Source organism: Scleropages formosus, chromosome 9 (genome assembly GCF_900964775.1).
Source record: "Scleropages formosus chromosome 9, fSclFor1.1, whole genome shotgun sequence".
Lineage (NCBI taxonomy): Eukaryota > Metazoa > Chordata > Actinopteri > Osteoglossiformes > Osteoglossidae > Scleropages > Scleropages formosus.
In genome coordinates, this window is record NC_041814.1 from 1826026 (window position 1) to 1853595 (window position 27570).

Genomic DNA, 27570 nt, shown 5'->3' on the forward strand with positions numbered 1-27570 from the left:
CCCTCACTGGAACCTGAACCATCAGAAAATGATCGGTTTTGTCAATGGACTGTAAAAATGACCAGAATTTACCAGCAGAGGGCGCACGTTGACCACGCGACGGTCACGGGGGTAAATTAGGAAAACCGGCTGGAATCTGGCATGAAAACTTAATTTTGCACACGATTACATCACTGAAGAGACACGGTGACACTTCCAAAGGCATGATTCGCCTGCGCTCTATATGCTTCGGCCGTGATCGCGCGAACCGCGTGACAACAACGCGACCTTGCCCGACCCCTTTATAACCGCAACACCTGCATGTGCGAAAACGGAGCTCGCGCACAAATGGCCACGGTGCGCGCGCGGTGGATGGGAGCGCGCGCGCGCGGGTCGCTTTAACCGCGGAGGCGCGGTGCGGAGTGCGGTGAAGGCGAGCAGGTGAAGCGGGAGGTGACAGTCATGTGGGGCTCAGTGTCCTCCTCCGTGTGACTCGGTGCGCTTTTCCGCCCTCAGGATGCCCGAGGACGCCGCCTGACCTCCCCAGTGCCATGGAGAAGGGGGGCATTTCTGGAGGATCTACCGCGAGCATGAAGAGGAAGGCGAGCAGCGGCGGCGGCGGCGGTGGCGGCGGCGGCGGCAGCCATGGCAACGCGCTCGGACCCGCCGCCGCGGTCGCCTCCGAGCTGGGAGCGAAGCCCGCCGCGGACGGGGCCGCGGTGCTGCTGCTGGATGGAGCGCTGGAGCGCTGCGAGGAGGAGCCTCGGCCGCGCCGGGCAGGAGGGGGCGGTGGGGGCATCAAGATGAAGGATTTTACGCCAGGAGGGGGAGCCGCGGCAGCAGCGAGCAGCAACTGGAACAACAACGAGCTGCGCCTCCCGCCAGACGAGGAGTGCGCGCCTCTCGCTCCCGCGGACACGGTGAGCCGTGCGGAGGAGGAGGAGGATGCTGCTGATGCTGCTGCTGCTGCTGCTGCTGGTGCTCGGCGCGTCTCCGCGGAAGGGGACCCTGCGGAGCCTGTGGCGCTGATCGCGGCCACCGGGCTGGACAGCAGCGCGCCGGGCGAAGGCGGCATGAGATGCAACAAAAGCGGGGAGTGCCGGAGGGAGCCCGCCGCTAGTAAAGGGAGCCTCTCTTCTGTCGCGTCCAAGCCGGAGAAGCAGAGTGGGGGCGCCGCCGCAGCCGAGGACGGCAAGAGGCCAGGGGGCTGCAATCCCACAACCGCCAGCATGGACGGCTCCAGCACTCCCGGCGGCCCGTCGTCGCAGGGCCAGGGCCAGGGCCAGGGGGGCGAGGTGGCCACCGCCGCCGCCGCCGCCGCCGCCGCCGTCGCGGTCGCTGCCACCGACAAGAAGGACTCGAGGGTGTCGTTCTCCAACGCCCCCAGTCGGAAATCCTCTTCCTCGGTGCACGGGCCGGGTCAAACCCAGAGCCCGACCCCGACCCCGACCCCGACCCAAAGCCAGAGCCAGAACCAGGAGACGCGCAATTCGGTCACATTCCTCAAGTCCGAGGACGGAGCGCAGATCCTGGCCGAGGACGGCGAGCAGAGGGACAACCAGACCTTCATGCAGCGCCAGTTCAGCTCCATGCTGCAGCCGGGAGTGAATAAATTCTCCCTGCGGATGTTCGGCAGCCAGAAGGCGGTGGAAAGGGAGCAGGAGCGCGTTAAATCGGCCGGCAACTGGATCATCCACCCGTACAGCGACTTCAGGTGAGGCTCAGCTCGAGACCGACCCTCCCCGACCCTCCCCGACCCTAACCCCCCCCTGTCCCCGCGGTACCGAGCACATGTTGGTAACTCCAGTCGGATCATGTGCGGAGCGGACCGACACTCCAGTGCGGATCATGTGCCCTGCGAGCTGGCAGCAGGTGCCCAGGTGCCCCCCCCCCAGGTGGCTCCGCCAGGTGCCGAAGTGCCGCCCTCGTGCAGCCCGAGCGGCGCGACTGGCGCTTCCGAGCCCCGCGCTCGAGGTCCCCTGTCTGACATCTGGGTGCGTTGCGAGAGATACACACACGCACGGTGTTTCGGGCCTTTCGGAGGTGTGTGTCAGAGCTGGCGGTGTGCCAGTAAAACCCCCGTCCGTCCCGCGAATGCGTTTGAAAATGACTCTCTTATCCTCATTCTTCTCTGCCTCCGAACGGTGCTTCTTCGGCCCTGAAATTCCGGGCACCACAGGCCGGACTCGCACGTGTAACCAGCCAGGTGGTTATAAATACTGTACCGACTGCTCATATGTTTTGCCCATATAACGGTCGCCTTGAGAAAAGGCCTGCGGCACGGTAAAAATCAGGGTAAACCAATAACGCAGTTCGTCTCATACTCCTGTGGGGAGAGCGAGGAATACCATGGCGTGGTGTAATGAAGGGTTCCGTTTGTCCATCGCGTCCTCGTAATAATTTACACTCCTCAATAACGGCACATCGCGGGCGCGCGCACACACACACACACACACGCACGCACACTGTTACGGACAGGGAACTCGAGCAATACAGTCCATACAGATTATTTGCTCTTAGGAGCATTAACACAACACCTTTACTACGTAAAATAACTTGTAATCCATGATTATTGTTGTGGTCCATCATGTTTCTGCTAAATATAGACTAGGCGTTGGGAGATTTAATATTATTTTTATGCAGGTGAGCTTATGTAAATCATTTACGTAATTTGAAGTAAATAATTAATACTGGAGCCACAATGTAGTCGGTTAAGGGAACCATGTGTTAGGATCGCTTTGACAGTAGATATATTCTGTGTGTGTGTGTGTGTGTGTGTGTGTGTGTATTTTGCTAGAGTCACCTTGGCACAGTGTGTGTGAACATCCAAATCATACGAGTTCTCGTCTCCTGCGACTCCTTTTTACATTGCAGACAAAACATTTGGTTTAATAAAACGGGCCCGTTATGTGTGGTGTGTATGGTGTGATTAATACACACTTCCACTCGCTCCTTGTCACTAGGTCAGTCGTCCCCGTTTTTCTTAAACGATCATTTAATTTAAATAAAAAAAAAAAAAACAACGTCAATCACCGTCTTGAGCTTTTTAAACATCCCACTCCTGTGTTACCGCATCAGAAGAAATCCGCGCACTTTTCCCAAACACGTCTTTGCTGCTCGTCGTAAATGGCAATTTTAAGGATCACGGAGAATAGAAAAAGAAGATGTGGGATCTTATTTAAAGTCGAGCTGCGACACTGTGAGCCCTGCACAACTTTTGCTCCCTATATGTTTACGCCGACGTCACAGTGCTGTTTGAAATGATTAATATTAGACCGTATTACAGACCATACACTCCGGAACAGGGTTGTGAACACGGTGGACCAGGACTATGGCCAATAAATACAATTATATAATTTTAGTACTCCCGTTAGAGTATTCAAAACCCTTACTCCCATTTACCAGGTTTATTGAACACACACACACACACACACACACACACAGTCTGAAACCGCATGTCCCAAGCGGAGAGCCGGAAGGTAACCCGGCAGTGCAGAGTGCAAGGCTGGAGAGGGAGGGGACACACCCAGGACGGGGCGTCAGTCCATCGCAAGGCACCCCAAGCCGGACTCGAGCCCCAGACCCACCAGAGAGCAGGACCCGGTTAAGTCTGCTGCGCCACCGCGCCCCCTGTTTATTGAACATTTTCGGTAAAAATAGCAATCACGTCCGAAAAAACTGTGCATTTCACACCTCAAAGCGTCTTGTGAGAGGCTGAACACCAGTTTGGCTGCTCAGTGCTCTTGTCCAGTAAACTTGCACATGGTGTGTATGACCCCCTTCGCCCCTCCCCCACTGGCCCTCTTCCAGCTTCAGCACCACGGACAGCTCTCAGGAGCGCGAACCTCTAACAGACATGCGCAAATCACACCTCTCGAGACACATCCTGCAACCAAGTCTCTTGGACGGATCACTTTTCTTCTGAATGAATGTTGGTTGCCACGTGTTCCACACGCTCCAAAATGCTCACTGTTTAGCTGCTTGTAGAAGTCTGGGAAACGTACAGGACCCTAGGACTTCAAGAGCAAGGAGTCTCCAATTGTACAAATACGCGGAAATATGAAAGCTACGAGGGTTTTTGGAAGGAAAGCGATCTGTTTACACTTTAGATGTGTGTAGTGCAACGTCAGTGTACAACTTAAATGGGACCGCTAGTGAAAATCAGCACTATTGTACTCTACTGTAGGTGTATCATGTTTGATCGTGTCATCGATAGTCCTATAGTAAATAGGAGGAGAATGACTAAATGTAGTGTCATCACAGATATTTTTGTTTTTGTTTATTATTAACCCTAACCAAGGGGGGCGCGGCGACGCAATGGGTTGGACCGGGTCCTGCTCTCCGGTGGGTCTGGGGTTCGAGTCCCGCTTGGGGTGCCTTGCGACGGACTGGCGTCCCGTCCTGGGTGTGTCCCCTCCCCCTCCGGCCTTACGCCCTGAGTTGCCGGGTTAGGCTCTGGCTGGACAGGCGGTTCAGACAATGTGTGTGTGTTAACCCTAACCATTTATTTAGTAGAATCCTTCATTAGAGGCAACTTACAATGTCAGATAAGCTTTACAATGATTTACCCATTTATACTGCAGAGTACTGTTATTGTATAAATTCATTGCAAATACTTCAATCAAGGGCACTACAGCAGGGAAGGGGAGGGGGCTCAAACCGGGAGCATTCTGACTGCAAAACAACAGTTCTAACCCGGACACTACTGGCAGGTTATAAACAGTCCTTTTTACCCTGGTGGTTTTGGTCACTGCTGTTTAACTTCCTTTGGATTCATGATGAAACCAACATGAACCTAAGCTGTGTGCTGAAAATACTGAGAATGGGGATGTGTGCACAAGGAGACGGCGCAGCTTTTCCTGTAAACACAAACTGAGATGGCATCTGGTCTTAGTGTACTCAGCGTGTACGCGCTGCTGTGTGTGTGTTTATCGGCTGGGTCGAGTTACTAATCTTAGCAGGACTGGATGGCAAGTTCACATAACCAGAGACGGAGTCTTTATACTGGGGTGAGAAATAGACATTCTTGCAGTCTAGGCAAGTGAGTGTTTGAATAATGGGCATCTGTATAAAGCGCAGAGGGGGTGCGGTGGCGCAGTGGGTTGGACCACAGTCCTGCTCTCCCATGGGTCTGGGGTTCGAGTCCCGCTCGGGGTGCCTTGCGATGGACTGGCGTCCCGTCCTGGGTGTGTCCCCTCCCCCTCCGGCCTTGCGCCCTGTGTTGCCGGGTAGGCTCCGGTTCCCCACGACCCCGTATGGGACAAGCGGTTCTGAAAATGTGTGTGTGTATAAAGCGTCAAGGGTGTGACACTCACAAATAATCATTACTTCGAAACATCCTTGTAAACAAAGTCGTGAAAATCCGTAGAATCACGAGAGGTATTTAAGGTGGGCTGAAGTTGGGCTGTTTGTTGTTCTTATGGTTACAGAATGTTTAACTCCTTTCTAAAGGTGCAGAATTTACCAAAAAAAAATCCTATATTATATTTTTCTCAACAGCCATTCTTTTTTAGGTGGTCTTCTATCATGGGAAAAACAGTACATTATGTCAGAGTTGCGCAGAATAAAGGTAATTTCTTGAGGAAGAACGGCGATTACTTTTGCAGTATTCATTAGAAGTGGTCTGCTATTAAATATTGCAGTGTGTGGAAGGCAGTGGTTCACCTTTGCATGTTAATCCACCAACACATGAAGGACACACAAGGACACATCGTTCCTACTCTCATTGTTCTGACGGCGGGAGATCGAATGTTTTTCCCCGACACTCCGCGGTGTCTCAGAAGCACAAAAGCCTGTTGCGTTCGTAGTAAGAACGTGACTCATCACAACAGATGGTCGACCGCATTCTCCTATACCCGTGGTGATATGGTGACGTGGTAAAATTTGGTAAAAATGTTTTAGCTGCAGGGGGTGCGGTGGCGCAGTGGGTTGGACCGCAGTCCTGCTCTCCGGTGGGTCTGGGGTTCGAGTCCCGCTTGGGGTGTCTTGCGACGGACTGGCGTCCCGTCCTGGGTGTGTCCCCTGCCCCTCTGGCCTTACGCCCTGTGTTACCGGGTAGGCTCCGGTTCCCCCGTGACCCCGTATGGGATGAGCGGTTCTGAAAATGTGTGTGTGTGTGTGTGTTTTAGCTGCTTTTCCTGTAGGGTAATGATAATACTTCTGTATGCTTGTGTAGGGAACACCATATTAATAATCTTTACTTTGCAATACATTACTTAAGTCATCTGCCCTTCATGCAACCTTTTTGTAATGATCAGTGTTTAGTATATGACAACCCACAGGTCATAAAGCTGTCAGTGTGTGTATCGTCTCTCTTTTCCTCAACCTTTTGCCGTCTCGCTATTACCGGGATCTAGAATTAATCAATTTTTTTTTTTCTCTCGGCAGTTCCGGTTTCATATTTCCTTCCCATCGCTTCGCTATGTCCTTGCGCTGACCTTGCGGACCGCAGAAAGATAACAATTTATCTCAGACTAATTTGAGCTTTGCCTTTGACGCCATAGTTCCAGTTTCACATTGTAATGTTTAGGTTTCAATGTCATCCTTAAAATTAAGGGCTTTTCTTTTAGTGTGTAACTACCGCCATTGTCCAGAGTGGATGCTTTAGCAGATTCAAAATAGATGGATCAGGAGCAATGTCAGGAAAACTGTAGTTTTAATAAGCCCAGTGGAATAAGCAATATTGGTATCTTCTGTTGCAAGCTTGAAAGTAATGATTTCAGTCAAAGTGTTCAAGGTAAAACTCCTAAAAAGTCAATTAACAGAGTAATACGCGGTAATAAGGTAACGAGTACTACAGGCACGTCTACTTGTCATCTTCCTTAAAAACTGCAATATGAACAACAATGTCACCAAGTGCAGTTATTTACCTCATGAAGCTTTGCTTTCTTAGTCTGATATGATACATTATCCCCAAATATGAGGGTCAATTTGTTGCCCTTTGGTTTCATGTGTTTACGTGCCCATGTGTTTTATTGTCTTGATGCTACCCTGCTCCAGGTTCTACTGGGATTTCACCATGCTCATGTTTATGGTGGGCAACTTGATCATCATCCCTGTGGGAATCACCTTCTTCAAGGATGAGACCACCACCCCGTGGATCATCTTCAATGTGGTGTCGGACACTTTTTTCCTCATGGACCTGGTGCTCAATTTCCGCACGGGTATAGTCATTGAGGACAACACGGAGATCATACTTGACCCAGAAAAGATCAAGAAGAAGTACTTGAAGACATGGTTTGTTGTGGACTTTGTCTCCTCTATCCCTGTGGATTATATTTTTCTCATTGTGGAGAAGGGCATCGACTCCGAAGTGTACAAGACAGCTCGTGCCCTCCGCATCGTGCGATTCACCAAGATCCTCAGCCTGCTGAGGCTGCTGCGGCTCTCCAGGCTCATCCGCTACATCCATCAGTGGGAGGAGGTACGGCATCACACCCACCAGTGGGTGGTGGCATGTATTACTTAATATCTGCCCGTAGTTGAGCAGAGTTTCTCAAAGTGTAACCTGGCAGGCTAATGTACTCCATATGTCGATTTTTATTCTACCCCAACAATTAAGGGCTTGACTGAATTAACGGATCGCTAAATGGGTACAATTTAGCCTTCTCTTCCCGTAAGGCTGCTAGCAGTTACCGGAGCACTATCAGACCTGCATATGAACTATCCTGGTATAGTGCAGTTCAGCGAACCTTATTATATAGCGTGATGTTGTCAACTATAGCTTGGCATAGTACTCACCGATGGAGTCATTTTCAACATGATATCCTTTCAGCTTTATCTGATCATGACTCTTTTAATTTTTGGAATATGGATCTATGTCAGTTTTAAAATACTTTTTATCGTCCTTTGAGAATACCCTTTAAGGCTGGATTGCTGGTATATGTTAAACGTGTTTCTGGAATTTAAATGCTGTTGTGATTAGCTCAGAGAGTTCCTGTTCATTATCTGCCTCCTTTGCAATTAGCAAACTGATGGCTGTGTACCTTTGTTGTCATGCAAACTCCCCAAGCTACATAGGCTGATGACGAACGTGTTGGTACAACAGAACAGCCGGCCCATTCCATCAGTTACATTGCTAAGGGAATTCGTTACCATATTGAGGCCCATACAGCCTGGTTATATCTTACTTTTACATTCTCTTGCTATATCCATCGCGCTTATATTTTCTAGAGAGTGTTCACTGCTTTCCAATTAATGCACAAATATTGAATTCGTCCTTCCATTTTACCTGTTATCAATTTGATTTATTGTAGCCTTTTGCAGTGCCATGCATTAGGGCTAGATAGGGTTGGATAAAGCATGCAGATAAAGGTCAGACAGCCCTTATCGTAATAGACAATAGTGGGTACCCAATTCTCTCCTAAACATGAACAGAGATTAGAAACGTACGGAAACTGGACCGGTTCAATTGGTCAATTTTCAGTTTAATATTCTCCACGTAACTTCATTTTAAATGTAAAGTTTATATTGTATGCACATACGTCGCTTTGGAGAAAAGCGTCTGCTACATGAATACATGTCGGTGTACATGTGTGAATACATGTATGCGCTTGTTTGATTCAGTTTCCGTAATGTATGTGCAGCATCCTCCATCTCCAGTCCCGCGGACGCAGAACCAAAAGCGTCCAGATTCCCTCTATTTTTGATGCTGATCATTCTAGTTAAAGCTTTAATGTCAGGTGTCAAAATCAATAAACAAAAGTAGGACACTCAAAGACATCTTGACAGATCGCATAGGGCTCGGGGTATTTCAAAGCGTTGCAGGAGCAACTTCCCCAAGCCAAATCTTAGCCTTTATCTTAGCACTGATCTCAGATCAGTGTAAAAGGGCAGGTGATACCAACATTACTCAAGGGTGGATTAACATGACGACTTAGTGTTAAAGTCAGTGCGACTCAAATTTTATCTGCAACACATAATGGCAAAAAGTTTGACAAGATTTGTAAAAGTGTAATTTAAAGGATGGGATGGTCATGGATATGACAGGATGGTATGTTTCAGATGAGAAATGGACTGCCTGTAACTGGTATTTTGTACCATCAGACAGGATTACAAATATGCAAAATGTTTTTAAGTGTCATCAAATGAATGTGGAATCTTAGGAATCACAAAATGTTATAAAGATATCCAAATGCTGATATTGAAAACATGGCATTTTACCTGGAAATGGGTAGTAAACAGTCAGACCTTTGTTGTTGTAGGTACCTGTACAACAAGGTCATTCATCTTTGGCTTGAGTTCAGTAATGAGTTGATTTGAGTTGATTATGGTAGAAGTCGACTGTGTCAGTTCTGTGTCATTTAAAGTCTTGTGCCTTAAGGTTTTGTTGACCTACCGTTTTCATTTCTCGTAATTCTAGCAGTTTAACCTATTGAGTACACTAAAAAGAGCTTGTTTATATCCTAACACCAGGATCTCAAAGTTTTATCTTGTTACTAGTAAGTTTTCAGTGTAATGTTCACTTATGAGGAAATGGGAGGAGCTCAGAACAGAACCCTGCTGCACCCCTTCTCTACTATACACTTAAGAAACACAACCATTGTCACCCTTTTTAAATTGGTTTTTATCCATTTTACCAGAGGTTCATATGTCATATTAAACACCCTTGAAATTCTTGATGTCATAGTTTTTCTGGGTACAATTTTGATTCATGCAATACTTTTAGTACCATAAAGATCTTCCCCAGTGTATTCTTTCTTTGTTGCAAATCCGGTTGTCCCCCGTAACGTTCTTGTTCTCCAGTATTAAATCAGTTTCCTCTTTAATAATAACTTCCAGACCTTTGCAAGAGATACGTTTCAGACTGATTAGTTTAAATTTATCTGTATTCCTGTGCATTGAGATGCTACCGTAACCTTTAATACATATCTGGTACGTTCACACACACACACACACACACACACACACACACACACATGCCTCCTTACTATAACACTGAATCAAGATCAGTTCTATGTCATTCAAAGTCTTCAATTGTAGGGACTTTAAAATTCATTAATATTTCCTCTGGCTTGGTTTTTGCATAGGGCAGAACAAAGGTATTAAATTTCTGGCTGTCTCTCTATTGTTTCCTTTCTCTTAAACAGCTCCAAACCAGAGACGACTTCCATATAATTTATGTGCAATCATTTGAGCTCGAGTAGCCTCATCACATAGATTTCCTATGAAAAAGGAAAGAATTTTGTTGCGATTGAGAAGCATTTCACTTGCCAGTACTGCAGCTGATTGTGCTCATTGGTGTATCTAGGTTGGTTTTGCATATTCTCTCCAGATTACAGTAAAGTAGAAAATATGAAAAAAGTGAAATGTCGCTAGGGGAAGCTAATGTACCTTGTGAGGGAACCACCACTAGGTAATACAAAGAAAGATGGCATGGTGGTGCAGCAGGAAGTGCTTGTGCTTCACAGCTCCTGGGGTGCGGCTTTAGATATGGGTGTTACGTGTCCTTCCAGTGTTTGCTTGGGTTTCATCCAGGTGATCTGGTTTCCTTCGACAGTCCAGATACAAGTGTTTCAGATGGACTGATCACCCAAAATTTTCTGAACTGTGTATATGTGACGGACTGCTATCCCTGCTCTCCGATCCAAGGCGCACTCTGCCACACACCCTATCTTCCAGAATAGATTCTGCGCCACCGCAACCCTTAATGAAAAAAGCAATGAAAACGGATGAATAGAGTAAAGCAAAGTTGAAACAACCTTTTTTGGTTAGTATCTCACAACGGTGACCTGTAAACTGCTCTAGGACAAGGGGTCCTGAAAACGTACCATTTTCCCTGGAGCCTTTACCTCCAGCACAGTGTCACACGGAACACAGGGAGCCGAGACGGCTGAACGCAAGTGCAGCGTTGTTCGTTAGACGTTGAGGGAAGAGGCAAGGTCTCAAAACCAGGGACAGACGACGGGTCGGTCGATCGGCGAACGGGCCAGGAACGAGGGTCCATGCACGTGGTCGGAAAACGAAGCAAGGAGTCAAAAAAACTGGAGATTGTGAACAGAGCAAGAGTGTGTGTAGTAACACGAGGAAGGGCGGTTGTCCCAAACGAGATTCCGCAACGGTACGGGAGCTGAAGAGGGTCTTCATAGGGTGAGCGATTACTCATGAGCTCGTGCGGAGTCAGGTGTTGTTGCTTGTGTTGTGGGCGTGGACGTGACACACAGTCTCTTGCTGAGGGCGACCTCTGTTATTTTCGCCCGCGTCAAACCTTTGAGATACAGCACCGCATCCTTTCCTTTTCATCTGTCTTTCTACTCATTTTGCTCTTTCTGAACAAATTATATCCATCACTATTACAGTAGTGTCTTAATTAATATTAATTTAAACAGATTTAACTGGTGCCAATAACCACATAATTAGTTTCCAAGACATGAGTCTCAGCTCTAGAAATGCATTTGCAGGGCATCTGAGGTCTGAGTGAAGTCGTTCTGAAATATTGCCCCCGCCTTTTTCAGTTTCTTCCCGCTGGCTCCCTGATGTGCATGTGCTGTGTACTTAACCTTAACACGAACGGCTGGTGTCCCTTCAGCCTCATGTCTGCCCCACCTGCAGTGGCCCACATGCTGGTCTGCACCAACTCCCTGCTCCTTTGTCCCTCTGGTTGAACTGATTTTCGGGCACTGCGGGTGTCTGCCTGCGCAGTGCATCTGTGTCTCTGTGTTCAGGTGTGTTTTGTCCCCCTTTGACCAGTCCCAGATTTCCCAAGGGAAGTCAGAACCCTGCTCTCATGTTCCAGGTCTGTATCATGTGTTAAATCTGCATACGCAATCACAGCTCCCCACATTTGCCTATGGAAAACCCAGAATGAATGATGATAAACAGGAAAGGTGCGAACAAACAGGCGCGGGCTTGCGAGACGCTGACCAAAAGTCAGCGACACACAAGCAGAACAATGGCAAACTAGCAAATGCATCTTCTCTTGAGCCTCCAGTAAGTGTAACAGCCATCAAAAGTAGGAAAATGTCATTTTTAAACTTTTCAGCGACAGACCAACTACCATATTCACTATATAAGATAATGATTAGTCTCAGTTAATGACTTCATAATGCAAGCTAAAGCACTTTGCTTCTTCCAATTAAATATTAATAATTGTTGATTTAATGATTAATAATTAATCATTAATGCTGCCTAAATGAAAGTGATGCTTTAAGGTTGTGCAAAGAAAGTGTCTTTTTTTTAAAGAATTCTCGTTGCTCATTTGAGTCGACCGTGGCCGAAAATTACGCGATGAAGAGGAGCACGAGAACTTGAGGTCTTTTCTAAGTTTTTATTCACGCATGGTTCTTGTTATAAAGCCACAGAGTCATCTCCCTTATCCTCTTCTGCCGACGGTTGTTCCTCCGCACCGGCAACTCCCAAACTTTTTCACCCCTTAAATGTGATAATCTGTCGAAGGAATTACAGCTAAATATTTTTACTCGCGCTATTAAATATGCATGCGCTGGAAATAATGAATCTCTCCTTTTCAACGAATCTCATCTACTAGCAAAGTAATGGGGCAGTAAAAAGTGTGTCGATGAGATGTAACCTTGTTAGCGGAATGGATGGGCCTCGTGGTTTGGGGGCTCATGTACAGTTTACGGTTGTCATGGGGTGCATGAAGAAAAGGGAGAGGTATCATGGCCATAATTTTGCTCCTTGTATTGTAGGCACATCACATGATCACGTTTTTGCTTAGTGAAATGATTTTGCTCTCCCCTGTGTTTGCCGTGTCCCCTCTGGGACTCGTTGCTCTATAGCCGACACCGAAACGCCTCTCCTGTCTCTCTCGTCATCATCTTTGATTTATGTCACATTTTGGCCGCAGGGGCAAACATACAAAGCTTTATGCTGCTATGATTAAACTGATGGATTGCTGCTCTTGAGGGGCTTTTGGATCTGATTAAATGGCTGACCTGCAGCGTGCAGCTCATCATCCATTTTGGTTTTCTAGTCTTCGCTGCCGTTCATTGAAAATATTGTGCTTATTATACATGCCGTCATTAAGGCCAGGCTTTAGAAGACTTCGAAAGGGTGGCTTAAATGTAGCATGTTGCGAAGAGGTCATGGCTTAAAATTAGATCCAACACCGCAGTGCTTACAATCTTTTACGGTTAATTGTGGTGTTTGGAAACGCCAATGAATGAGTTCAGTGACAAGCCATGGAGACCTTCTTTTTGGTCAGTTTCCCTCTGCCTCTCTCCAGAGGCAGAACTACTGTACAGCACTGCTCTCCCGTTCACATTACGGTAATTGCTTTAACCTTTTACATATGTAGCACTTGTAGCATAGATAAGCAGATGGTTCTGTAGGCCTTACGATGATAGTATAAAGAGAGAATCCAATTTAGGAGTGGAAGGATTTAGGAGAAGATGGGATGGAAAAGCTTTCGGCGCGTAAGATACCGAGGCTACCAAACCGAGGCGGTAGAGCATCCGGTCTAAGAGCAGATGCTATGACCGTTTCAGTAATAACTGATACTTCCTGAAATGCAGTGATGGCACTGCAGTCATTTCCTAATAGTCTGTTTATTTTCACATCTGTTTTCCATCCGTTCATTTTCAATAACCGCGTGTCCGAATCAGGGTCACGGGGAATCAGAGCCGCTCCCGGAAGAATTGGGCGAAAGGCTGAGGAGGGACACACCCTGGACGGGACTCCCATCCATCGCAGGGTAGCCAGACGCACACACGCTCCCATTCACACATGATGGGCAATTTCGAGTGACCAGTTCTTCTGATTTGCATATCTTTGGAACGTGGGAGGAAACCAGAGAAAAGCCACCAACCGCAGCAGTACTCGCCGCTCCACTGTACTGTCCCTCCTCTTTTTTTTGCATAATACGTTTTGTATGCCTGACATCCCTGACTAGACGTTAAAAATATTTTTTCTTCTTCGGTGCCCCGCACTCTGGTCTATTTTTTACAGCAGCAATGTTGCCAAAACAGCACTAATACATATTCAAATAATAACATTTAGAATAGCTAGATAATGTCATGAAAAGACCCGAAAACAACAGCTGAGTTACTCATTCTCACCATGACTCCTGGTTCTGGTTCCAATCCAGCTCTAGCTAAATAACTCAGTTGTATGCGTGTTCCGTATTGCTCGGAGCGGACCGGTGATTTTCTTGATTATAGAGTATGAATTTGAGCGAGGCAAGACCCCTAATTACGTATCACGCTACGGAGAGGTACCCGTGGAGCATGGCTTTCCGCGCGAGGCGCTGCCGTCCGTAAGCGAGCGACGGTCAATGTTTCTCGCACATTAATGAAAAGGAAAGAATGGAAGGTGATGAAATCCAAGCCGAAACCCGGCTGTCTCCTCTCGTACCTCGATGCTTGCGTTTGAGGGCGTAGACAAGAGACGTCATAGTAGTTATGTCTATATCGAGATGGCGGACTGTGTCCAATATGTGGCCTAGTGGTTAAAGTGTTCGCCTTGTGTTTGGATAGCTGAGCGTTTAATCCCGAACAGCGAGACACTGCTCCTGAGGCTTTGAGGAAGATAGATCTTGTGCTTGACTCGAAGAGTTATTTACTTCGAAGACTCGACTGCGGTGCCAGACGTCGCTGGATCTGAAGACGGCGCGGCCGCTCAGCGAATCCCCTGCCGCTTCCTCCCATGCAGATGAACCGGCTTTGCGAACCGAAATGAAACGAAGCGCCGCCGTTCCGACCTCAGAGCGCTAATAAATGCAAAAAATGCAAAAACCTCACAACAACAACTGTTAAGCAAGCTGACAGTTGGCTTCATGCATTATTTGTGTTCTGATGTTCCTTCTCTGCGCAATCCGTCAGATTCAGTGTGAAGGTCGTCTCTTCGCGCAGACTGCTGACTAACCCACATCAGGTGGATTCGATGGGATTTGGGAGTAATTACTTTTCCTTGTTTGTTAAATAACTACTCAAGCCCTGGCCTCCACAGGTCCGTGTGGGTATTAAAGCAGGCTGGTTCAGAGGAGGCATTGCGTTTGTGTCTGACATCCCCCCATCCGCCCACCCGGAGCCATTAGCTGCCCACAGAGGGGCTCGCACCGCAGTACCGCGCCGCTGCTGTGCCGCTCGCTCCGCAGCCCGGCCCAGAGGCCCAAGGGCAGTTCCCCAAAGAGAATACTCTGTCACAACCACATCCATCTGCTGTACAACTAGGGATCGCTGGTACGTGGGCGGCAGTGTGATCATTTTCTTTTGTTTAGGGAGCTGCAGCTGCACCTCTAGTAATTGTAGCTGCTGCTGCCGGTTTGCCGTGTTGCTCGAGGAGCGGACAGGGAGGACGTGTCGCGCACGTGTCTCGCGCACGGTTGAGTCCGTTTAAAAAAATCAAAACAAATCAATATTCATTAGATTATGCCGTAATCGCAGCAATCAAATTATTGTTACTGACCAGTAATTAAATTAATACAGCAGCAATGAATTATGAGAGATCATCGCTATAATATTCATTACTGGGATTGGGTGTTTTCAAGGGGCGAAACGTGGGGACATTGTCCATAGTCCACTGTGGCGATTGGCTTGCGCTGTCCATTTCGGTGGTATGAATACTGTGAAGTATTGAATTTGGAAGATAGACCAGTTGAAATATGCAGTATAACCCGTTCAGACAGAGTGCAGCAAGTCTATGGTCACCAAAGTGAGTGTGCAAATATTAGAAGTACAATGCACATCGTGCAAATCACGGAAATTTCGTTTAGCCTTCTTTGCCCAAATGCAAGGCAGGCCTGAGATCTGAGTCCCGAACTTGCTCTCCTAGAATAACCCCCTCCAAAACATCCTTGCTTTAGAACCGGGATCAAAACGTAAGGTAAAAAACTAAATCGCACCCTTTAGTCACCTGTGCCGCTCTCTTACTTCTCTCTCTGAACGTAATGCATCAGAAATAATCAGGACAAAGTGCGTCTTACCTTCTCCCAAAAAAACAATCGTCACGTTGAAACTGCCTTGTAAACATCAGCACAGCACTGCTTTCCCAACACATTCGCCCTTCGTTCAATCCATTAGTTCACTGGATCGCTGGTAAATTCACATGTGCATAATGGGATGGCTGTTCAACAGAGGAAGGACACAGTGAAAAAGACCACAGTAATAAATGATGTGTTTTATACTCACTCTAGTCTCATACGACACATTGCTTTGATAAATCCAAACATAATCATACGGCGGACCTCGAACCTCACCAGGATAGGAGCTGTCAGAAAAAAAAAAATCAATGGCCTCTATTAGGGTTTAGGGAAAGTTCACTAATGGAAAAAGTAGATTGCTTCTGTCCTGCAGTAAGCAGGCAAGTGCCGATGACACACAGAGTGCTGGGTGGCCCTCTCAATTCCATGCCGCTTGCATAAGAGCGTGTGAGTAACTGATACTGCCGGATCAGGATCATTCATCACAGCCAGTTTGTCTGATCATGCGTCATGGCTTCTGATTGCTTCATTAGCTTTATTCCTTTTCTGGGGTCTGTGACCGTGACTGAAAAGCACCGTGCGATAAAGGAGAACAGTAGATGTGGGAAAGAAGGCAGGGTAGCTGATGAATCATGTTTCATACATGCGCTATATTATATTGGCAAAAAAATATATATCTTAGTGACAAATCAGAGCCATTTTTCAAGAATGGAGCCCAAACAAGAATTTGATAGTTGACGTCAAAACATTAGTTGTTCTTAGTCGTGCTGTTTTGCGTCATGTTAAAGTCGTAATTTATTACATGTTATTTGCTAATACAGTAATAATACAATTAGTTTGAAAACACATGGTTTAAATCCCATATAAAATGAACTTGGTGCATTATGAGTGAGTGCAAGTCAACAGATTAATCATCTTCAATGGAATCAAGCTCTTGTTATTTCTGAGGAACTAAGTCGGTAAATGTATAGTTTTCACGTAAAACCAAGATATTTCAAGAAGCGAGTTGTCAGAAAATACTCAAGTACTGTTACATTAAAAAAAAAAACACCCATCCAAAAGTTTTCTTGGGTGGAAGTAAAAAATTGTCAAAAAACTGCTGAAGTTCATGAATTATGTCGATTCATGTTATGCTTTTCAATGTCGTGAATCACTAACAAAGTTAACGGCTTTGTGTATAAAGCCAGAGTAGTGTGTGCTGTAGTGGTTAGAGCTACTCCCTTTAGACCCAATGGTTGCAGGTTTGAATCCCAGCTGTAGCACCCTTGTGCAAGGTACTTACCCTTCGTTGCTCCAGTAAGATTACCCATCTGTATGAAAGGGTAAATAATTAAAAGTAGCTTAACATTGTACGTTGCTTTGGAGAAAAGCCTCAGTCAAATTGATAAATTGAATATTTTTAGCCAAAGTTAAATACTGTCATATGAAATAATGAAATAAACACAAAACAAATAAAAGATCACACACTCTGATAGGTATTTTTGTTAACCGTTATTCATCTGCTACCTTTTTGTCTGTAGTTACCCATCAGCTTTGTAGACCTTGTACATTAAGCTACTTAGCATTATTCACCCATTTGTACAGCTGGGTAATTTCTGGAACAATTCAGGGTGAAAAACCTTGATTATGAGTGGGGATTCACAAGAAACAAGCTGTTATAGCTTTTATTTGCCATTAAGCTGACATTTTTTCCCAACATAATTCACAGTTGTGTATCCCTTTCTACTGGAACAGTTTGGAGTAAACACATTGCTCAGTCACAGAAGTGGATTCAACAGAACCACCTTCAGGTTAGGAGTTATTACTCATAACTGCTACACTACTGATGATCCCATCAAAATAAAACCCAAAGACAAAGTAACCCTAACCCAAGTAACTAACGATAAAAATGGTCAGTTGGTTCAGACACTCAACGTGAAAAAGAAAAGTTGAAACCCTACGGGAGATGTATAGGGTTCATATATTCCATGAAGCAGAAATCCACCTAGCTGGTTGATATCAACTAGGCCGGTATCCAGCTAAGTAGTGGTTCTTTTAGCAAATCAAAATGAATAAGAAACAGCTTCAGTACAATTTATATGGCTACTAACATATGTGTGAACTGATGTGATGTTCTGAGCTCATACTGCCGTTGTAGTTGTGGTTAGAAAGCAAGTAGAGATTTTTATTTACATTTACATGTACATGTATTCATTTAGCAGATGCTTTTCTCCAAAGTGACAAACATCTCATAGAAAATACAATGTGTTCATTACATCAGCAGGAAGAGACACTTAGATGCAGACGTGTGATTCTTAACTAGTTAGTTTCTTTTGTTTCCACCATATGAACCAATGTTCATCACACGAGTAGCTGCATCAAACTTTACCAGAATATTTACTAAGCAGATGATGTTCTCCAGATTGACTTGGAATGAACTCTATGCAGTGTTATGAGCCCACACACCTTATTCACCAAGGTGATTTACACTGCTAGATACACTACTTAAACTGGGTCACTTATCCATACATCACTGGAACACACTTTGTCTATAACTCACACACTAAAGGGGAAACTGATCAGCATGTCTTTGGACTGAGGGAGGAAACCAGAGCACCTACAGTAATTCCATACAGACACAGGGAGAACATGCAAACTTCACACAGGCTGAGCAGGGATCAAACCCAAGTCCTGTCACCACCCAGATGCTGTGAGACAACAGCACTACTTCCTGAGCCACCGTAACACCCGTTGATAATTTTCAATTGAAGTGAGGCTGGAAGACGTTTTCAGATCCTTTTTAAATGTGGACAGGGATTCAGCAGTTCTGAGTGAGAGGGGGAGGTCGTTCCATTGCAACGGAGCTGGAACCGGGAACCTTTGTGCTTTACTTTTTGTGCGTGGGTCCACCAGGCGGGCACATGTGGAAGAGCAGAGCAGTCCGGTTGGGGTGTAGCCGATGATCAAGATATTATTTAATTAGCGAATGATTAGCTACACAAAAAGAAGAGGAACAACTTACTATTACAAGTGTTAAGTGGCAAGAGTCTAAAGACATTGACATCCTTTGGTAGACAGAGAGGGATACACGTCCTCTACGTTGACATTATCCTTTCGTATGGGATGTTGTGGTATGCAATAAGGAGGAAAAGGACTGAAGCAGAACAAAATCTGGTGAGTTTTGCAGTAAAATTAGGAGAATGTGCTCACAGTACTCAAAAGTTAAACAAACTACAGAAAATGGCAAGGAAATTCACATAATTAGTACTGAAATATTTATTATGACATTGTCTTTGGGGAACATGTCTCATAACACTACCCTGGGTGCAGCTTTTTTGGTAATGGGAAAGAAAAAATCCCCGAAGCTGCACCATATGCGTGCTGCCATCAGCTTAGTCGTTTTCAAGGCGCACACATTGAGTATCATAATTACTCTGTGTCATTAAGTGCTTCTCGAAGTGACGGTGCCAGTGGTCTGGAGCCTCTCTTAGATGCACAGGACACAAGGCTAAGGAGGGTCCACCCTGAATGGGATGCCAGTGCATGACACAGTAGCACTAAATGCACACTGTCACACGCTGTGGGCAATTCAGAGTCACCAGCTCACCTGAACCACGTCTCTTCGGACTGTGGGAATTAAATGGAACGGCCAGGCGTGAAAGCCGTGCGAATTCCACACAAACTGAGCTGGATGCAAATCCACACTCCGGCATGGAAGGCAGCTGCACTCCCTGCTGTACCATTGTGCCTCCTAACATATCAATTAACGCGTATTTCCAAAATTTCTAGTAGCAGTTGTAAGCAAGCAAAAATACACATACATACTTTCTGAACCGCTTGTCCCATACGGGGGTTGCGGGGTATCAGAGCCTAACCCGGCAACACAGGGCGCAAGGCTGGAGGGGACACACCCAGGGCGGGACGCCAGTCCATCACAAGGCACCCCAGGGGGGATTCAAACCCCGGACCCACCGGAGAGCAAGACCCGGTCCAACCCACTGTGCCACCGCACCACTGCGCACCCCCCCCCCAGTGAAGATACTTCGGACGAATAATACCTTTCGTGTATTTAAACAAAAACGAGTTATGGCTTCAACTTGTGTACATTTTTATAGCTCTTTTTGAACATTTACCATATTAACACTTTAAATATTAGGAACAAGCACAATGCTGTTTGTTGCCATAGTCCATATACTGTGTTAACAGCAACTTACAACATCACTGCAAAAGCAACAATAAATCTCGTTCAATTCACTTTAAATTCACTTTAAATTGTTTATTCAATTTAATAAGTGCGTGTTCACTTATTAAACATAGTTAAGCTCCTCTCCCCCGCAGAATCCACTGCCCCTGCCTGTGAATGAATTAGGATGTCATTTAAAGCAGTGCACAACTCAACACTGACCTCCGATTGGTCTCACTGCAAGTGAAAATGGTGACGGATAACAAACGACTCCCAATAAAATGGTCAGGTGGCACCGAAGAGGTGTTATTAATGGTTAACAGTAAAACTGATGATTCGTTTTAAGGCAAATTAAAATGTGAAAAATTCAGAAGTAATGACAAGAGGGTGCCAAAAATGTAACGGAATAAAAGTATATGTTTTCTTTACAAATATACTTGTAGGAAAATAATTAATTATCATTGCCAAGATTTTCTGTAGAAATTTACTTAACTACAAGTAATGAAAGAAATGAACTTGCAACTACTCACCTCTGGATGTTTCAGTGCGTTTTCAGATTCAGTCTCTCTATAAACAGAATGATCTCAATCCACCTTTTGCCATTGAGCAGTTTTATCACCCATTGCCTAACCACTTACTGTAGCTCTTTGCTGCATACCATATTTTTTCACTCCTTATCTTTATAGCCTAATATAGCCTTTATAGCCTAGTTACCCAGCTGTATAAATGGGTAAATAATTGTGAGCTTGTGATAATTGTAACCTTAACATTGTAAGTCGCTTTGGAGAAAAGCATCTGCTAAATGAATAAATGTAAATGTAATGTTAACATGTGATCAGATAAACAGTTTGACATGGCAAACACATCATATAATGGCATTGTGCAAGAACACAAAGTAATATGTAACTCACTTTAAAAAGAGCTGTAGTTAAGTAACATTTAAAATGACTCTGGTGTCTTGTTGTAATGTTGTAATTTTACAATAATGTATAACTGCCAACACAGATTTTACTGTGAAAATACCCCATGCCTTCAAAAGTTTTGATGTTGCAGACATGGTTCCTACTGTGTGCCAGACACTTGGCAGCACTCGAGCATGGTCTCCTTTCTTTTTCATATTTCAGAAAAAAAAAAATGTCTGCTACATAAACAATATTCCCTTCCTGCCAGGTTCTTCAAGAGCGATCTTGGTTCCTTGCCAGGAGAGCTGCTGTTGGAATTGTTTACAATGGTGCGTTAAGCATTCTGCACACAAAAATGTTTCTCAGAAAAGCTTTGCCTCAAGGTACAATTTATGTATAGATTACCTGTTTTGTTCTCTTTCCCAGCAGTTCATTGTCACAGTGCTGTGCTGCAAGATTCTTATTAAAAGATTCTTTTTTTTCATTAAAAACAAAACAAAAAAAAATCAGCACTGTTCTGCATGTTCAGAAAAGAATGCCAACCTTCAGTGCCATTAACTGTTAAAGAAAGGGAGCTATATTAATAACTAGCCCTCAGTTGTAGATTATGTACAACCTCTTGCTGCTTCATGTGGAATATAAGAATTGGCTCTGTTTGACTCCACACTGATGCTTTTCTCCAAAGCAACTTACAATGATTTATTCATTTTTACACTTGGGTAAGTTTACTAGAGCAATTTAGGGTAAGAACTTCATGTAAGGGTATTATAGCTGAAAATGGGGTTTGAACTTGTGACCTTCCAGCCCAGAAGCTCTAACCACTACACTACCAAGCAGACCTGCTGGTTCTTGCATTTTGCACTATGAACCTTGCATGGCCCTTCCTGGATCGGGGCCTTGGCGTGATCTAGGGATCTCCAGAGCTATATCATCGGAATCAGAATGCTCTCAGTAGGGTCTCCCAAGGCGAACAGGTCTGGAGTGAAGATGCAGACTAACAAGATCCAAAAACCCCCATGAAAAACGTAAGCAGGAGAACATTTACCTTGCCTGGAATAGGGTCACTGAGACCGACCCCTGGAGCCAGGCCTGAGGGTAGTGTTCCTAGGTGAGCGCCTGGTGGCCGGGCAGCCCACGTAACCCGGCCGGGCTCAGCCTGGAAAGGCAACGTAGGGGTGCCATGTGGGCCCACCATCCGCGAGGTCCGACATGGGAGTTGAGTGCGATGCATTTCAGGCAGCAGGAGCAGGCAGGGTGATGCGTGGCCCCCTCATGACAGAAACTGGCTCTTGGCATGTGGAATGTAACCTCAATGCGGGGAAGGAGCCGGAACTGGTGCGGGAGGTTGAGCGATACCAACTAGATATAGTTGGGCTCACCTCCACTCACAGTGTTGGCTCTGGAACTAAACTCCTCGATAGGGGGTGGTCTCTCTCCTACTCAGGAGTTGCACAGGGTGACTGTTGTGTGTGCTTATGCACCAAACAGCAGTTCAGAGTATTCAACCTTCTTAGTGAGGGTGGGTTGGGTTCTGGACAGGGCCCCACCTACAGACTCCATAGTCCTGCTGGGGGACTTCAATGCTCACGTTGGCAATGACTGGGAAATATGGTGGGGGGTGATTGGGAAGAATGGGTTGCCTGGTCTTAACCTGAATGGTGAAATGTTATTGGACTTCTGTGCTATTCATGGTTGTCCATAACAAACACCATGTTCGAACACAAAGATGCTCATAAGTATACTTGGTACCAGAGCTCCTTGGGCCAAACGTCAGTGATCGACTTTGTAGTCATTTCATCTGACTTGAGGCCACATGTTCTGGACACTCAGGTGAAGAGAGGTGCTGAGCTGTCAACCGATAACCATCTGGTGGTGAGTTGGATCAGATGGTGGGGAAAACTGATGGACAGACCTGGTAGGCCCAGGCGTTTAATGAGGGTGTGCTGGGAACAATTGTCGGAGGACCCTGTCCAGAATGATTTTAACTGACATCTCCGGGAGAGCTTCTCCCATGTCCTGGAGGAGGTAGGGGACATGGAGTCTGAATGGACCCTGTTGAAAACCTCCATTGTGGAAGCAGCCAGGCACAGCTGTGGCCAAAAGCTTGTTGGTGCCAGTAGTGGCGGCAACTGAAGAATCCGCTGGTGGACACTAGTGGTGAGGGAAGCCATCCAGCTAAAGAAGGAGGCCTTTAGGGCCTGGTTGACTCTGAGGACTCCTGACTAAGCAGACAGGTATCGGCAGGAAAAAAGCAGCAGCGGCTGCAGTTGCAGAAACAAAATCCAGAGCATGGGAGGAGTTTGGAGAGGCTATGGAAAATGACTATTGGTTCGACTCAAAGAGATTCTGCAGAACCATCTGGTGGCTCAAGAGGAGTTGGAGGAGCTTCCCTCAAGCTGTGCTCGGCAAGAGTGAAAAAACTCTGACCTCTAATGAGGACCTTGTCGGGAGGTGGAAGGAGCACTTTGAGGAACTCTTAAACCCGAGTGATATGCCTCCCTTACAGGAGTCAGGGCCAGAGGCTTCCAGGCTATCAGAGTCCATTTCCCTGGTGGAAGTCACTGAGGTAGCTGGTAAGCTCCAAGGTGGCAAAGCACCGGGGTGCATGAGATTTGTCTGGAACTGCTTAAGGCCCTAGATGTTATAGGGCTGTCATGGCTGACATGCCTCTGCAATGTTGCATGGACCTCAGGGAAAGTGCCTTTGGATTGGCAAACTGGGGTGGTGGTCCCTACCTTTAAGAAAGGGGACCGAAGAGTGTGTGCCAACTATTGAGATATCACACTTTTCAGCTTCACTGGGAAAGTCTGTGCCGGGGTGCTGGAGAGGAGACTCCGGCCAATAGTTGAACCTCGGGTTGAAGAGGAACAATGTGGGTAAAGGCCGTGGAACAGTGAACCAGCGTTTTACCCTCTCACAGAAAATTGAGGGAGCATGGGAGTTCGCTAATCCAGTCTACATGTGTTTTGTGGACTTGGAGAAGGCCTATGACCGTGTTCCCCGGAAAGTTCTGTGGGAGGTGCTTAGGGAGTACAGGATGCCGGGGCCACTACTGCGGGCCATTCGGTCTCTGTACACACTGAGCGAAAGCTGTGTCCATGTACTCGGCATTAAGTCAAGCCCGTTCAGCGTGGGTGTTGGACTCCACCAAGGTTGTGCCTTGTCTCCACTCCTGTTTGTGGTTTTCATGGGCAGGATTTCAAGGTGCTGTCAAGGTCAGGATGGCATGCTATGTGGGAGTCGGAAGGTGATGTCTCTGCTTTTTGCGGATGATGATGTCCTTTTGGCACTGTCACATGGTTGCCTTCAGCACGCACTGGAATGGTTTGCAGCAAAGTGTGAAGCGGTTGGGATGAGAATCAGCATGGATGGCATGCCATCTCCAGGTAAGGAGAGAGAATTTACCCCACATGGAGGAGTATCTTGGGGTCTTGTTCACAAGTGAGGAGAGAAGGGAGCATGAGATTGGCCCCAAACTGGGAGCAGCGGTTGCTGTACCAGACTGTAGTGGTGAAGGTGGAGCTGAGCCATAAGGCAAAGCTCTCTATTTAACGGTCGGTCTACATCCCTACCCTCACCTATGGTCATCAACTCTGGGTGATGACCGAAAGAATAAGATCGCGAATACAAGTGGCTGAAATGAGTTTTCTCCGCATGGTGTTGGGACTCACTCTCCATGATAGGGTGAGGAGTTCGGACATCCGGGAGGAACTCAGAGTAGAGCCGCTACTCCTTCACATTGAGAGGAGCCAGTTGAGGTGGTTCGGGCATCTGAGAAGGATGCTCCCTGGACACCTCCCTTTGGAGGTATACCGGGCACGGCCAACTGGGACGAGGCCCCAAGGTCGGCCCAGGACCTGCTGGAGGGATTATATCTCCCAGTTGGCCTGGGAGCGGCTGGGGATCCTCCAGGCTGAGCTCGAGGAAGTTGCTGGGGGACAGGGGCCTCTCTGCTCTCCCTGTTGCTACTGTGACCCTAGAAGGACAAGCTGGAAAGAAAATGGGTGGATGGCTGGATGGACGGATGGAATCTTGTATGGCGGACCTCCAAAATATTATTATTTTTAAAGACCCACATGGATTGTTTGTTATATTTTGGTACTGTAAAACTTTTAAACTGAAATTTCATGTGAAAGTATATAGGTAAATGCCTTTTTGATCACCGCCAAATCATTCAGAAAAAATCACTAAACCTCTTCATGCTGATAACATAAATATCCTAGAAACTTTTACAATTCTGTGATAGCAGTTCACTGTATCCCATCTACTTGATGATTTCCTTTATTTCCAGCTGTTGTCCAAAGCTGAGGTTCGATAAATAAATTTCACTAAATAAATGTCAATTTGCCCCAAGGTCTGTTAAATCCCTCCAGGAACCTCAACCCAAAGACTGTGTGTACACACTCTGCAGTCCATCTTAGCACAGCACATGTACAGTATATAGCAAAAAGGTTGAAAAGCTGAACATTACTGAATTGCTATTGCATGCAAACTAATAGTTCCTTGGACATTTACTCAAGCCTTGTTTATTCTATATACAATAATACATAGTTTAATAAAATAATAATATAATTTTATATATATATATATATATATATATATATACAGTATATATATATATACATATATGGTCACATTTGGCTGCTGTTAGCGTTAGATGGCAAAAGAGAAACTTTTCCATCCACTATAGTGTAATATACACATCGTTTTTCTCAAACAGCAATATGATGATTGTGGTCAAGATGGAAGTGTCCAGTTAGGGTAAAATGAAATTGTTAAACTTGGGTGGCACAGCAAGTAGCGCTGCTGTCTCACAGCACCTGAGTGGTATAAGAGGACATGGGTTCCATCCCTGCTCAGTCTGTGTGGAGTTTGCATGGGTTCCTCTGGGTGCTCTGGTTTCCTCCTACAGTCCAAAAACATGCTGTTTTGGTTCCCCCATAGTGTGTGAGTGACAGAGAGAGAGAGAGAGTGTCTTCCACTGATGTATAGATGAGTGACCCAGTGTAAGTGGTGTATCTAGCAGTGTAAGTCACCGCGGTGAATAAGGTGTGTGGGCTGATAACACTACACAGTGTTCATTGGAAGTCACTTTGGAGAAAAGTGCCTGTGTTGTCATTAACTTTAATAGGGTCACAATATATTTTAAACCAAAACTCTTTATACTTGTACAGCTCTTAGTTGTGAATGCCGATTAAATACATTTAAACAGTATCTGTTATCAGATCCTAACTCTGATGAAAACAGACTGAATGCTGAAAAAACCGATACTGATAGTGAGCTAATATTTCTTACAGGTGAAAATTCCAGTTTGTTCCAAGTCGATCCCAAGTTCCCTCCGAAATGATACTTTGTCATAAGGATGAAGTTAACATTAAAAGAGAATGAATAACAGCTAATAACATAATATAAAAAGTAAAAGTAAACTTATCATCAAAGTGTACATGGGCTGCTTTAAGGAAAACAAAGGCTCTATGTCACATTTAAATAAGTGAATATATAGAAAATTAAAGCACACTGGTGCAAAACAGAGGATGCCAACAAATTTATCAGCAAGCACCCAAGACTGTAGAGTGGTTGACTGCAACGGAGAGCGTGGGTACGCGTTTCCCACAATGCAGTGTGCCTCACAGTCTTCCTCACATAGCCTCTAGGTTCAGTTTTCAAATGCACCCTCATTTTTCGCAGCAAACCAAACGCCGTGGGCCCAGACTCGTGATGGAGGCCAGATGAATGAAAATCCGTACTGATTAATGATAGGTGGTCTTCATAATTTCGGTCTAAATAAGTGAAAAATTGAAAATCAGGAGTTATAATAAGGGATATGTTTATTTCAGACATTATGTACTTATAGCTGGTTGGTAGTTTTGCATGTTCAGAAGCATTTATAAATATATAGTCTACTATTATCAGGTACATGATTTTTAGCATAAACATTTTCAAAGAACTAATTCATTGGTGAAAATAAAGGTTTTTGTGGAAAGATCAATTCAGCAGTCAATACCAACTCATGGCCGCTCTATGGAGAGTTATCCTGAAAAGCATCCGGTCTTCTGCCAGTCGGCTAAGACTTGAAGGATGCGTACTAATGCGTCCGGCGTCCCTATTAAAGGCTTTCCAGAAATTCATTGTGAAGCAGTCTTCTCCCTGACCTGCTGCGTATGGCTCTCAATGACAGTCCTTCCTTCTTTTCTCTGCAGATCTTCCACATGACCTATGACCTGGCAAGCGCTGTGATGCGTATCTTCAACCTTATCGGCATGATGCTGCTGCTGTGCCACTGGGACGGCTGCCTGCAGTTCCTGGTGCCCATGCTGCAGGACTTCCCCTCCGACTGCTGGGTGTCGCTCAACAAAATGGTGGTACGTGTCCCTAGTAGCGCCATGACTCCGTTCAGGACATAGCCGCCCTTGGGGATAACTCAGTGCAGATAAGATTTGCAAGGGGAGGTTGGACAAAGGAAGCAGGTCTACATGAAGAAGATGGGCCTTACCTGGAGCCAGCTGGAAGCAAAGGAACAGGATAGAAGGTTCTGGAAATTTCTTGTTGATGACCTATACCCCAGGAGAGGTGATGGGGTCTCTCTCTCTCTTTGATGGATATGGGTGAGATTTCCAGAGCTGGGCTTGTGAGCATGGCGTTCATTGCTG

The 27570-nt window shown here is 45.8% G+C and overlaps 1 protein-coding gene across 1 annotated transcript in view; it reads left to right on the plus strand.

Annotated features, from left to right (window-relative positions):
- Positions 1-766: 766 nt before the first annotated feature.
- hcn2b (hyperpolarization activated cyclic nucleotide-gated potassium channel 2b) overlaps positions 767-27570 on the plus strand; it is a 51016-nt gene continuing 24212 nt past the window's right edge. The window contains exons 1-3 of the mRNA XM_029255001.1: positions 767-1693; positions 6979-7402; positions 27121-27282. Of these exons, the coding sequence (XP_029110834.1) occupies positions 783-1693; positions 6979-7402; positions 27121-27282 (1497 nt within the window). The 5' untranslated portion in view covers positions 767-782. The remainder of the gene's footprint in view (positions 1694-6978; positions 7403-27120; positions 27283-27570) is intronic.